The 14587-nt window shown below is 37.7% G+C and overlaps 1 protein-coding gene across 1 annotated transcript; it reads right to left on the minus strand.

Moving 5' to 3' along the window:
- On the minus strand, positions 1-10902 carry LOC147140781 (uncharacterized). The gene is made up of 13 exons (XM_086042791.1): positions 10723-10902; positions 7349-7489; positions 7198-7255; positions 5795-5867; positions 5568-5671; positions 5409-5498; positions 4344-4415; positions 4194-4256; positions 3888-3945; positions 2540-2584; positions 2366-2465; positions 1350-1451; positions 1-466 (listed from the first exon to the last, which is right to left on the minus strand). Exons 1-13 carry the CDS (start codon positions 10761-10763, stop codon positions 451-453), a joined length of 963 nt encoding a protein of 320 aa, XP_085898917.1. The 5' UTR covers positions 10764-10902; the 3' UTR covers positions 1-450.
- Between the last annotated feature and the right edge of the window lie 3685 nt (positions 10903-14587).

Genomic DNA, 14587 nt, shown 5'->3' on the forward strand with positions numbered 1-14587 from the left:
TTACCCAGAACGTAACAAAATTATTTATTTACATTTTTTTTGGCAACAGATGAGATGACAAAATGTTTGACGTGGAATTGATAAACTGGGGGTGTGGGGGGGAAATAAGTGATTTTGTCCTGTGACGCTACTGTTTGGATGAAAACACTACCCTCTACTTGCTAACGCCTGTCTTGTAAGAGTAAAACAAACAACAATAAAAGTGCTCAGTTCCACTGTTAAACTCTCACATGAAATGTACATGATTTTAAAATTATATATTTTTTTCTTTTTCCACTGTTTGAAGAAAACAAGGGGCCAGTAAAAGCACTCTTTGTGTTCCCGATTGTGCTCATGTATTCTATGGGCCAATGTTGTCCGCCACATGCTTATAGTCTCATTAAAGACAAACAACTGTGTATTAATTCCACAGTGAATCTTGGGAAAATTGCTCGTGGTTGTTGCTCCTGGCTATCTTTCTTGATGGCTAAAAAAAAAAAAATTTAAACAAGACAAAGCACAAGGAGAATTTTTGATGCAGTATAATCGGTACTGTCTGACACAATTTCGTTGTATGCTATAGCTAAATGTAGCTATTTTTAAAAATAGGTTCAATATTTATTATATTCAGTAGTGGACTAAGGCCTTGTGCTGGCCATAGTGGCCTAAACACAAAACCATTAACCTCCATTTACAACCTAAATTGTAATATTTGTCCCATGAAATTGTATGAATTTATTCCCAAGTAGTCTATTCTTTTGATTTTCTCTCGCCAGCAGTGCTTCCAGTACCTTCCAGATTTTTTTGGTCTAATCAGATTTCAGCCAACTTCCTGGGCCTAGTTAAACTACAGGCTAGTTGTGTTTCTTGAACCAATTATATTTCAAATCTGCCTGACAAGGCCAGTTGGCATTTTCCCATCCCGATTGCTTGGTAGGAGCACGCCTTGCTTGACTTGCAAAACCTGTCATTGGTGATAGGCACACGTCAAAATTCATAACTTCATAACATAACTTCAATCACAAAATCTATTTGCTAATTTATTCTTTCTTGACAGTTTCTCATAAGTGACCTGCTTATCTCCAGCAGACACTGTCCTTACAGACACATCATCAATATTTTCAAAGCAGCATATTTGAGCAGTAGCCACTTTGACTTTGCAAACACAACTGAGTGTGACTGTGGTGGAATGTGATCACTTGTCTTTTTTTTTTTTTTTTTAACCTCAGTGGCAGACAGCTAGACGTCCAGCCATGCCCTTCCTTTTTTTTTTTTTTTAATCTGATCTTGGCAGTAATGGTTTTAAACCGGTTTGAGCCAAAACCAACACAAGCTTGCCCAAATGTGTGCATGGGTGTGTGTGCACTCACTCTCCGAAGAGCAAGGACAGCTCATTCAAATACTTTAGCTGCCTCTCCAGTGCTATCATCCTGAGCCCGATGTAGCTGGACACCAACAGCAGCAGCACCAACCTACACACATGCACGCAAGTTGCACACACACACACACCCCCACACACACAAAGCACAACATAACTTACCATTGTACTTCGACACAAAGAAGGCAAAATGTGCATGTGCCTTCATGAGAACTGACTACATAATTGCAGTCAACAAACACGCTTTACAACAAATGACCACAAATCAGGAAATAGATACACTAATACAATACAACAAACTAGTTATTTGTTTTTATTTTTTGTTCATCCTGCAAGGGGAAATTATGCTCTTTCAAAATGTCCGCCTTCCATAATCCAATTCAAAAAAACAATCCCCATGCTTTTTATATACATAACCAGAATCTCAGCGGGATAAATGTGAAAATGATAGACGGACCGACCGAGAGGTCATTACTATTTAGTTCGGGCGGACAAAATGGCGGATAAGCGGATGGGTGCAAGGGTACCCCAGCCGTAGGCGGAAGGCGATAAACGGACAGCACATTTTTAGTAAAATTCCCAGCTTTGTTCATTACAGTGCTTGCAAAAAGTTAAGAGCTAATTTGGCTTTCAGTGGTCACTAATCTTAGAGTGTTAACATTTATCAAAAGATACTAAGATACTAAGAAAATACAGAGACTCAAAGAGTCACAGAAAGGCACAAAAATGAATCAATATTGCCATTCAGCTCCTTGTTAGAGAACATCAAGTTGGAAATGTGTGCTTTTGAAAGTTTAAAGATCACATTAAGTTCATCTGCAAAGTTGATGGTGCATTTATAGGTTCATCCTAAAATTTCACCTGTAAGTTAACCTGTTTTTAAGGTTTTGTGCATAGTGTGTATGTATTAAGGCAGAATCGAGTTTAACTGCTCTAAACCCCCCCCCCCAAAAAAAACACTTGTTATTAATAGCACAGTGGTTGAAGGCCCAAGATTTATCAACTTACAACATTAAGTAGACATAGAAGACCATGCCGAAATTCACTCTCTGTCTGAAGTAGAAAAAGACTGTGACGTCCTCCATTATCTTCCAAAGCCACGATGTAGCTGATTGAGACAAATAAATTTGCAATGCATAAATGTTCCCTCTTCACCTTGATGGGTTATTGAAAAGGACTTACACACGCCGTCCGCCTCCTCTGTTGTGGACATGCTTTGTGCGTTACCTGCCAAGGTGCAAATGAGAATCTTCAGGATGAAGGGGAGCAACATTATTAGTAGAAAACAGGCTTTAAAATGATTTGTCACCAGTGAGGGAAAACATAATAATGCTGTTCTTCAAATTACATAAGATTTATCAGTTTTCTACAGCATGTAATCTTAATCAATGTTCAATCAATTATAGACCACTAAGATAGAGTATATTGAATTTACGGTATCATCTCACACTTTATGTAGATTTTATGAAATCTTGTAAAGTATTAAAACAGGATTTATTAAACATTTATTTGAGATGGATTGAGTTGGACCCAAACTGACAAATAGGTCACTCAATAAAATAGGAACCGTTTGAATATGAACATTGCGCTTAAACAATGTCCGCTGATAGTGTAGTGGTACACACGCCTGAGTTGTGTGCGGGCAGCGTGGGATCGATTCCCGCTCAGTGACAGTGTCTATGTGTGCCCTGCGACTGGCTGGCGACCAGTTCGGGGTGTAGTCTGCCTTCGCCCATTGACGGCTGGGATAGGCTCCAGCAACTCCCCGCGACCCTATATAGGATAAGCGCTTTGGAAGATGACATGACATGACATTGCGCTTAAACATCAGAAAATAAAAAACTGTATTTAAAAAATTTAATTAGAGCGGAAATCTACCCAAACATATATTTTTAAGAATATGTTCTATGCAGGCCCACTAGTTGAAACACAGCATTTGATTAAAATTGTGTTTGTGGAACATGAGTTAAGCAACAAAATCCACCCGTTTTTAGCCATCTCAGGGGACGGCCATTTTGTCACTTCTGTCGACTGAAAATGACATCACAGTTGCTCAGGGCTCAGGTAATGACCAATCACAGCTCACCTGTTTTCTGAAGCTGAGCCATGATTGGCCGTTATCTGAGCCCTGCGCAACTGTGATGTCATTTTCAGTCGACAGAAGTGACAAAATGGCCGCCCCCTGAGATGGCTAAAAACGGGTGGATTTTGCTGCTTAACTCTTATTTCCTTTTAATCATATTGCGTTGTTTCATCTAGTGGGACTGCATAGAACATATTGTTGAAAAAAATATGTTTGGGTTGAACCTTTTTAGTGAAATTCAATTAAAATGCATTGAACATAAAAGTTCAACTAAAATTAAAAGTAAAACCTTAAAGCAAACACTTCTGAAAGATTAAATGAAAATGTCTTGAAAGTAACATCCTTGGAACAATGTCTCAAGTTGATACACCCAAAGCATAGTCAAGGACATAAGGAACATTTCCTGTCTACTGGCCAATTGAGGGATGTTGTCATCCAGATAATTACCATTCTGCCCACTCATACCGTGATCCACACTGTCCTTAATGCTGGAATGACTGGAGACCTGCGGTGGACAAGCAGTAAGGTAGAGCGCTGATTACGGCAGAGCCACTTAAGTTATACGTAGTGTCATTATTTTCTACGGGACACTTGTCAAAGTCTGAAGGAATCAGCTTTCTTGAATGGAGTGCCTTTAACCGTACAGGAAGATTACACTTTATTATTATTATTATTTTATCATTGTTTATCATGACTCTCCTCTTGTCTGGCCTCATAAGATTAAAGTGTGTGTGTTTGCAGCATCAAACCCACCATATTGGAATCAGCTTCATTCTCTGCAGAGGAGCCACGACTGCTGCTTTTGGCACTGTCTCCCTGCATTGTCACCAAATTAGCATCACAAAACAAAAGTCCTTCATTTGTGGTATGACGCAGTGCATGCACAGTGTTTGGCACGCTCACCTGTGCCTGGGAACAGGCACTTTGGAGGAGATTGTAGCACTTCTCTCGGTTCCTCAGAGAAACAAAAAAGTACTGAGGAAGAAACAGATAGTATGAGATGATTGACCAGCAATGAAGGAACTAATGGATTTAATTCGAGCTGCATCGCAGCAGCAAGTTAAAAGCCATTGTTCCACTAAATTACTTCCTTCAAGACATGGGTTTGTGTCAGTGCTTTAAATAACTCAGAGCTTTAAAGTGTACACCTTTTATAAGGATATATTTAAAATTTACAGTGAAGTGGACAAAACATTGTGCTCCTGTTTATTGCCACTAATGCAACCCTTCTAAATAGAATGTGAAAGTGTAATTGCACATCCGCTACAGTAGGAGGCAATTTTCGCTTTCATTTGTTAATAAAGTTATTCAGTGGATTTATATTTCTTTTTGCTTGCTTTAATATTAATAAGGATACAAATGTTATGCTGACGTGTACTTAGAACAATTTTATAGACAAATGATACTTTATAGTCTCAGCAGAGGGTTGGTGGGGGGCGCGAAATACTTTCTTGTTCTTTCGGGGGGATGGAAAATAATTGAGAAGCACTGCCCTGATCACGTTTTGTATTTTAAACCCCCTACCTAGTCTCCGCTACCTTATTGTTAACATACAACAGGCTAACAAATATCATTTATTTGGCTGCGTATCCTTTTAGCGACGGATAGCCGAATGCAAGCGGTGCGGCAACACATGCAGACAGAAAAGATGCCATTAGTCTTTATCCTCGAGAAGAACGACTAATAATACTGCCGTACTAGGAAGCCGACAGAGGAGCTCAGTCTTACATTATGGTATATCCATATGCCTGTCTGGCGCACACACCAAAATGAGCAGCACAATGTGCGTTGAATGAGAAAATGTGATCAATTCTTTTTCATTCAATTTAATGACGTCATTACTGTACAGTATTTTTTTCCAGTATTTATTTCCATCTAATGTAGTTGAAAAACATAAATATGGCAACCCAGACGGCGGGAGAAACAGCGTTTAGCTTCTAAAATGGAATGGGAAAAAAATAGTCTGACCTTCTCGTCATCAGTAGTTTGTATCGATAGCATGGACAAAGCTGAACTGTGTTTCTTCACCTCCTGGATGTTGGACGTGCGGATCACCACCTGCAACAACCACAAGCCCTGCTTAGGAGCAGATCTGTATGATCGGGTCAACAGAGTTCCGTCGCTTACCTTGGTCTCTTTGAGCAGCACGGATGAGAAGAAACACACATAATTTTCCGAAATGAAAAGTCTTCCATGATAAAGCACTTCCTTTTGCAGAGCGCAAGTCAAAGCTGTGGAAAAACACACACACGCCTTGAAATTTTGAGTTTACCGAACAATTATTATTATTTTATTCTTTATTTTTTTGCAGTGTCGTGAGAGCCCATGGACCACTAGCAGTAAAATCTACTCACTATGTGTCAGGTTCTCCCCTTCAGGAATTTCCTGAAAGAGTTTGTGTAAGTTTCTACTGTGTTTCGTGAAACTCTGAAATAAAACAAAAACACATTTGCAATAAACATAGTGAGTGCTACAACATTAGGCACAGATTTATGTTCAGTAATATTCATGTTTGAGTGATACTGTCAGAGAGGTATTCATTTACAATATGTTTTATTTTGTGATTGTGGTTTGCGGTGGTGTAGAACTGAATTGTGTTATAAAATTAGAACGTGCAAAAAATATACAGCGGCTTTCTTACAGTGTCAATCAAATCTGAGCACTATTGGTTCCGTCAAATGTATTTTGTCATTTATTTCAATCAATAATTGGATCGCTTATTTTCATTAGGGTCGCAACTCGCGGGTGAGCCTGGGGCCTATCCTGAATAAAATAAAATAAAAAATAAAACATTAGCATAAAAAAGCAGCGTTAACATATGTCGCTATCGGGCAGAAACAAGATACTGTACTGCACTGTATGTCCGAATATCGTCAATTTTATATTTGTTGACAAATCAATAGTAGTGGTCTATCCAAATGTCACCTACATTATTGTAGCAAATTACTAACCAATTGAAAGTATTGAAAATAGCTTGAGAAGAAATCTATTTACTCTCTTGAATGCTCAATTGTCTGTGAATTGTTGTAAAACTCTTCCGTGTGGCATTATGTCACCTCAAGAATCAAAGTCTTGATGTTGTTTAGACAATAACGAGCAAAATAGTTAGCTATGATACATTTGAGTAAGCCTGGTTTTTTCTTTCTTTTTTTTAATGAATCACTGTAATGCTGGCGCAGAAGGAAGTGGTCGGCCACGCAGTTAAGTGCATGCAGATTCAGTTCTATCTATTACACTGCTTAGTCAGCGCATCGTTTCATTTGTTCCACCACTCATGCCTCTAAGACCTTCGAGAAAGATTATGGGAAGCTGATTTTTCTTTTTCGGTCCGTGGGCCATATGTTACCAAGATGCACAGATAGATATAAAAATAAATACATTTTTGATTTCCTGAAAAGTAGTAATTTTGGACATGTCAGGATTATGACCAACAGCGACAATGTACAGTACACTCTAAAAACACTTGGGTCCAAAATGTAGGTAAAAATGGACCGATCCAGTACTTGTGTCAATTTGACCCAATTATTGAGGTTGTTTGATACAAAATTGTTTTGCAATACACAATTCACCTTTTCCTTTTTACCTCATCTACAACTGACTCGGCCCATCTGTCTGTTATACAAATCAAATGTGGCCCTGCAGTACAGTAGATTGTGCAGGTGTGTCAAATGAAGCGTCCCAAAAGTGTACAATGAGGATAATTGATAAAGTGTGTCGGCAAAAGTGCCAAAATATCACTGAAAGAAACCGAAAGTACATTTTTGCTGATGAGCCCATCTGGCCGATCAACATTCTCCTCCGCTGCAGTCTTCTCCCTGAGGACACAAAGATGTCAAGATGCAGATCAGGAGAGAACAATTCACACACGAGCGATGCTCTGCTTGGATGCGAATGTAGGTGGGGAATACCTGGCGGTTATGTTGCTGTTAGAGTTTTGAATTAGCTCCCGGATATCCAATTCGCTATCTTCCTGACTTCTGTATTTTTTAAGGAGCTTATGGGTGGAGCCTCTGCGGGAGCTGATGCCTCCCGTTGTTGCATCCTGGGAGCTGACCACAGAGGAGAAAGGGAATATTGCTGTATCATGATTTGTAAAAAGTGGAAATTTGACAAAATATGATATTCTTCTTATGGTGATATTTTCAAGGATATACGAAGCACATGCCACATTTTCAGTACCGCTTAGCCGGTGTATAGGGTCACGGGGTAATTCCTTTTCCATGATCGATTTTTGCCATCCATATCGGGCATTAGTCTGATTTTATCTAGAATAGGCATGTGCAAAATGGCTGCTTTCTCAGAGTGGGAGTGGCCCTCGGTTCATTTTTGGAAATAGAAATGTTTACAGTAGCCGAGCAATTTTAGGATGTCATAACCAGAGATGGGGACTTTATCCTTTTTTGCCGGCCCATCCTCCGTCCGCGACCTGGTCACCCTTTTGTCATCGTCCCTCCGTCCTTATTCATAAACACTGCCCTTGTGTTTTTAAAGGGGAAATCAACCCAAACATATTTTTGTCACTTCTGTCGACTGAAAATGACATTACGATTGCACAGGGCTCAGGTAACGACCAATCACGGCTCAGCTTCACAAAACAGTTCAGCCGTGATTGGTTGTTACCTAAGCCCTGAGCAACTGTGGTGTTATTTTCAGTCGACAGAAGTGACAAAATGGCCGCCCCCAGAGATGGCTAAAAAAGGAGTGGATTTTGCTGCTTAACTCATATTCCACAAACGCAATATTAATCAGAATACCATGTTTCAACTAGTGGGCTTGCATACATCATATTCTTAAAAAAAATATGTTAGGGTTGACTTCCACTTTAAAGAGGTTCCGTCCTTACATTCCGTCTATCCGCCACCCCCCCCAAAAAAAGTGTCTGTGCATGACATAATTTAAAGCTCATTACCTGGCTATTTTCCTATGAACATCCACTTAACGGCTGGGAGTATCGTGAGTGGATTGATTTGTCTACAACTGTTTAATCACCCCAATGAAACTTCCTACTAGACAACACAACCACCGTCGTGATGTATCAGGTTTGCACATAATTCTTTTCATGAGTTACTCACATCGGTAGCCTACCAGGAGATAATCTTTAGTACTCACCGCATGCAGAAAATGTGCACCAGGCAGCCTACAACTGCAGCGTGTTGCTTAAGTTTCGGCACAAAGCCGTTGTACGGCTCAACGTTAACGGCAGCACCGTCCGTGCACACAGTTTAGCGGTCCAGTTATCCAAGCCTGCGTCCTCGAAACGTCTCACTAGTCCATCAGTTATGGCTTGTGTGGTTTCATCAGCACCCAGTTCAATTAGTTCAAGGAAGTATGAGGCAAGTTTTCCGTCACTGTACACTGACACGTAAATGACCTGTTTTATCAGCTAAATGTGTAATTGAGCGGCAAATCTTGCACCACATTTCAGTGCGCTCATCATTAGCTTCAAGCCACATCTTGGAGCCACTTTTCAGAAAAAAAAACCCCCAAAAACTCTTCTTCGGCTCAGGCTCAGTTGGCTGTTTCTTTTTTGGTGGTGAAAATACCAAAGAAGCTGCTTGATGGCTGTTTTTTTTGTGCATCTTTCACGGAGCAGATGAGATTGTGGCTGGATGGCACTAGTGTGTACAGGTACGCAAATGCGTATTGTGACACACATGACGTTGCACATCAGTGATTTCACTAAGCCACCACAATAAAACAGATCTCAAAAGTACACGAACATCAGCACCCCTCACGCCGAACAAGAACCGTTGACAGTTCGTTTGAAATGCATGAGGAACTGCTAAATGTGCATTCTCCTAAAACATGGTTACAATCAACACTTAAAGGGAAGTTGACCCATATTTTTTGAAGAATTTGTTTGATTCTGATTAATATTGTGTTTGTATAATTTGAGTAAAGCAGCAAAATCCATCCCGTTTCAGCCATCTCAGTCAGGGCGCAGCGATTTTTTCACTTCTGCAGACTCCAAATGACATCACAGTTACTCAGGACTCAGGTAACAACCAATCATAGCTCACCTGTTTTCTGAAGCTGTGCCTTGATTGGTTGTTATTTGAGTCCTGAGCAGCTGAGATGGCTAGATTTAGCTGCTTAACTCATATTACACAAACACAATATTAATCAGAATGCCTTATTTCATTTAGTAGGCCTACATAGAAGATATTATTGAAAAAAACATGCTTGGGTTGACTTCCACTTTAATATTGTTACAGTACAAAGGGTTAGGGTTAGGGTTAGGGTTAGGCGATGGCGTCGGTGATGAACATTATTACACCACTACACTGTATTATACAGCTGAATGAGTAGACCTATTAATTTGGGACTTTGAATGACATTCAGGACAAATGTATTTAATATTAAATAATATTGATATTAAGTTAGTTGACCTTTGTGAAAACATTCACAAAATTAGTTCTTGCATCGAAATGTTGGTTTGCTGTTCATCTTTGAATGGGAATTTTTATCCAAGAAAGCCCTTTACACAGTGTGGGGATTATGATATTGTTTTTTGAGCATTACATCATTAAGATACTGTTTTGTACATTGGTTCAATAACAAACTGACATATTCATACCAAACTGACATATGCACATGTGTAGTCCATATTTAAAATGGCAATTTCGTTATACATCTGGTTAGGAAGTGCACAGTTCTTTGTGTCCCCCCAAGTAGCACTGATAAAAAACTGTGACCCACTGCATCGTTTAAGTTCCATCCCTGATCTAGAATGTGACTGGCAGATTGTAGAATCTTTGTTTTTCTTACACTTTAGTTTCACTTTCAGCAAGACAGTGCTGTGTGCAACTCGTGGACAGCTATAGTCCTCCAACTTTACTTTTAATGCCAAGTACCACCTAAAAGACTACAACTAAAACTAAAAAGTACCACCATTATAAAGAACATTACAGTAGCAGGCCCCTGTGTTAATCAAAAACAAGAAATATTAAGTTTTATTCTTAAATTCAAGAGTATTTTCAATATTATCATAAGCCACTGTAAAATTGTGTATGGTTTGAACATAATACCGTACTTGGATATAGGAAAATAAAAAACTGTACTGAAATAATGATTAAATTAAAATGTATTTCACATTCATTAATTAAAAACTGTTGCAAAATAAAAGTCTAAAATGACACAGAAATTCAAATGTATTACGCTAGCAAGTTAAATACCACTGAACCTCTCTGTTTCACACATTGACAATCACTACGAAATGGCAATGTCAAAAAAATAAAATAAATAAAAAATAGAGCGTAGCTTCCTGATGTAACATACTTACAAAGAGCTGTCCAGTGAGAACTTCCTGTTCTTCAGACTCATGGTGGAAACATAACATACACAAATGCACTCACACACACTCACACATATTCATAAATGAGTCAAAACTGTCAAAAGTGTACAACAGAAAGCACGGGCCCGTGGCTTCATTCCTGCAAGTGAGTTAGAGACAGGGAATTCTGACAAAACGCAAGGTGAAAGGATAGCTCGCGACACGCCGGATCAGCCAATCAGCAATGAGATAGAACCTCCCTTGCCAGAGGTCAGCCAATTATAGCGAATGTAGGCGCGGTTTACGCCTGCCTACGCGGACAGGGGTTGCTCAATGCGCATGGTAACCACACAAGGTGCCGCACTAAAGTCAGGAGATGGTAAACCAGCTTAGCCAGCACTGATAAGACATCAAGCCATCGTCATTTGATATCGCTTTATCACATTTTTTCATTAAAAGATAAGCTTCCTTGCTCACCTTCTTACTTAATTGTGTAAGCAATAAGAAAGAAAAGTACGTTTTATTTATTGCACTTGCTTTTAATGTCTTTAAATATGTTTGTTTGTTTTGTAAATGCTTTAAACGTTGTCAAAGTACGTTGTTTTAATCATTTTTAATAAACTGTTTTTGCTTAGCTTGTGAATGTCTTAAGCTGTGTTTGTCAATGCTTTTAGGTGTTGTGCTTTTGTTTGTGTGAGGCAAATTTGCATTTTGTATGAAATGTCCTATCTAAATGAATTTGCCTTTCCTTTCCGAGTAATTCAAATCAACCGTATGAATATTTGACAAAGCACAGATCGTTATCAATGCAAGTTTTCAAGCATGGATTTATAACCTGCAATTCAAAATCAACCTCACTTTGTACAAAAATTCCACCAAAACATATACGTATCTGCAGATCCGATTTGGATTTGAATTAGGATTTCTGACAATAGATTTTATTTTAACCATCACAAAAATAAAAATAAATCAATAAAAAAGAAGACGAAGCTTGAATTCCAAAACAAAATCAAGATGGGTTGAAAATTGTAATTCTTGACAGGTTATATTTTACACAGATTTTTTTTCATGGCAAATATGAAAAACAGTGATAAATGTTAGAAATATCATGGTTTACAAAAAAAAAAATCAGTTATTCAAGTTCAAATTCAGATGACAATACAATACAATACAATGCAATACAACTTTATTTATATTGCACATTTCTTAACAACTACAGCTGTAGCAAAGTTCTTTATATTAGGAAAATAGCAATAATACCACAACAAAGACAGTGAAAGCAATCAATTCAAACACAAATTATTATATTCCATAATATTTGGTAACTTAATGCAGCCCCAACCCGGAAAAAAATAATCCGATTTGACTTATGAATTGTTTCTGAAATTATAATTCATTTCCTACAAATAATGCATCCTGGTTCGTCCATTTATGATGATGACATATAGTGTCAGGCAGAACAGTTAACTGCTCTTCCACAAATGGTAGAAGGTTCAATTAATTTGCATATCCCTATGTTGCCATTCATACAAAAGTAGCTTTGTGTGTTCAACTAAAGAAGGTCACTGTCCAAATAAATTTGTGAGTCAATTGGGACAAGACCAACATTATTTCACAGTTTAAATGTACTACTACTTACACTGATTAAGTAGTACAATATTTATAATTTTTTCTATTCACTGTTTTACTCTTTATAACATTGAGGTGCATTTATACTGTTGGGCACTATCTGAAGTCGCATATTCTCATTTTATATTATGTCCTGGTGACATTCATTCTTCGATTACAAAAAATAGAAAGTTACTCACCAGTTACCCGGTACTTGAGTATTTTTTTCTCTGAATGCTTGCTCTTATTCAAGTAATTATTTTGATGACTATTTTGTTCCTGTTACTTCAGTCATATTATTCGAAAAGTAACAGAACTCTTAAGTACGTTCAACCTACCTCTACTCAGTAGATGGAGGAATCTTCTCTGCCATTGTTCTGAAACCACAGCAACTAAGTGGACACTTGGTTATGCAAAAATGTAAAAAGAGCTAAATCAATCAATTTGTGATCACTTAAGTAACATTGCCGCCCTATAATTGATATATTTATGTTTTTTTTGTTGTTTTTTGCTTCTTTTATTAGCTGGGACTATGTTCTACTTCATTAATAATTATGGCAGTTAGCTTTTTTTTTCCCCCAATTAAGTCACGACCCAAACCATTTGAAGTTTCCTCTCATAGCCCGTAACATCTCTGTGCTGGTCCCTGTCTTGAGAGAGGCCTGTCACTGGCACTCAGATGCTGGAATGTTTTTATTTTCAGCCCAATGATTTTTTTTGTGGAATGTGTGCGTGTGTGTTCCGCGTTGCGTTAAATCTTGATAATGGTTCTTCGCACTTTTGGAGTCAACGTGAAATCAGAAAAACGTGATTACCTTCAGTTTCCTTTTTTCTCTCCTTTTAAGTTATTAAAGATGACAGTTAATCACATTTAATCCTCTAGTACAAGTGTGTTTTTAGTTTAGTTTTTAGTTTTCACCTAACTGAATGTTGCCAGCGTGGATGTATTGTCGTTGGTATTTTTGCTTGACAATTTCAATTGCTCAGAAATAAAACATCACCTGACAACTGTAAATAAGACAAGTACAAGAATTAATTATTTAAATACGATTATTGTGTTGTATGAGAATTTAGTATCATGTATTGTACACATGACATTAGATTTATTGTTTTAACAATGTTACAAATACACTGACGTCTGGGAAGAACTATTAAAATAAGTAGAGAAATGAATCATAGATTTTTTACTCTACTTGTTTGTTTGCTATAGTTAACAGCCTACTTCCTGGTTTACGGTGGATTTAAAAAATGATTGGGAAATTCCATTTGGTACCATTGTCACGTCACTCAACTGATAAAACCCAAAACGTTCCTGTTTTTGCACCTCTATCAATTAGTTTGTCCTTTCTTGTTCTTTCTTATTTCTTGTGCACCTCTGTGCAAAGTTTTTGTTTAAATTGGTTTTATATTTTCATGGTAAATGTTAAAATGAATCGATTAATTTTCGATAGCTCTTTTTAGGATTTTGGCTTGTCTTCTTTCTCATTTGACCATTTTTGTTTTTATCTTCAGCATTAACAGTTAACAGGTTTTAGAGCAAAAACTCAGACAAAAGAAAAATCCAAAATAAAAAAATTAATACATTTTTTGATAAACCAAAATCAAATTGTGATATTACAAACCTCTGACAAGGCTGACCGAAGCTGTGTGATGAATTTTAAGAAAGTATAAGTCATGGGATGAGACATTCACAATCGATAAGGAAGATAAAGATTTGAATCGATGAAGTAACACTATAATGAATGTGAATATGATTAAAAGGAAATATTGTACTTATAGTCAAATGGTGTAAAATGTATTCCCTTACGCGGAACAATATGTCTATTAGACTGGCTGTTAATACTGAGAGCTCTAGCTAATAAAATAAAGTATCAAAAATATTCATATTCAACAGTTGTCAGTATGACTCAATGTTGGACACAATTAAATGCCAAAATGATAAACTAATTGTTGAATTAAAACCTCTCGTAGAGTGTCAACACAAAGTCAGCACATGACATAAAAAGATACAAATGACTCCAGCTTCCTCCCACATTGGAAAAACATGTTTAATTCACTAAGTAATCTAAATTGCACATGTGTCTTTACGTGCCGTAATGAGAATAAGTGTGATAGAAAAGGATGAATGGATGAAAATGATCATAAAACAGTGATTCCCAAAGTCTTGCTTGTGGGCTCCCTCTAGTGATACGTGAAATAAACACTATCCATCCATCCATCCATTATCTGTACCGCTTCTCCTCACAAGGGTCGCGGGGCGTGCTGG

This window comes from Filicampus tigris, chromosome 10, assembly GCF_054856515.1.
Source record: "Filicampus tigris isolate MCC_2025a chromosome 10, RoL_Ftig_1.0, whole genome shotgun sequence".
Classification (NCBI taxonomy): domain Eukaryota; kingdom Metazoa; phylum Chordata; class Actinopteri; order Syngnathiformes; family Syngnathidae; genus Filicampus; species Filicampus tigris.

Excerpts from the sequence above, each read along its gene's own strand:
- LOC147140781 (XM_086042791.1), bottom strand. The coding sequence starts at position 10,763 with ATGAGTCTGAAGAACAGGAAGTTCTCACTGGACAGCTCTTT. Across the intron at positions 5,868-7,197 it reads ATGGGCTCATCAGCAAAAAT|AGTTTCACGAAACACAGTAG; the intron begins GTACTTTCGGTT and ends GTTTTATTTCAG. Across the intron at positions 3,946-4,193 it reads ATGAAGCTGATTCCAATATG|GTCTCCAGTCATTCCAGCAT; the intron begins GTGGGTTTGATG and ends TGTCCACCGCAG.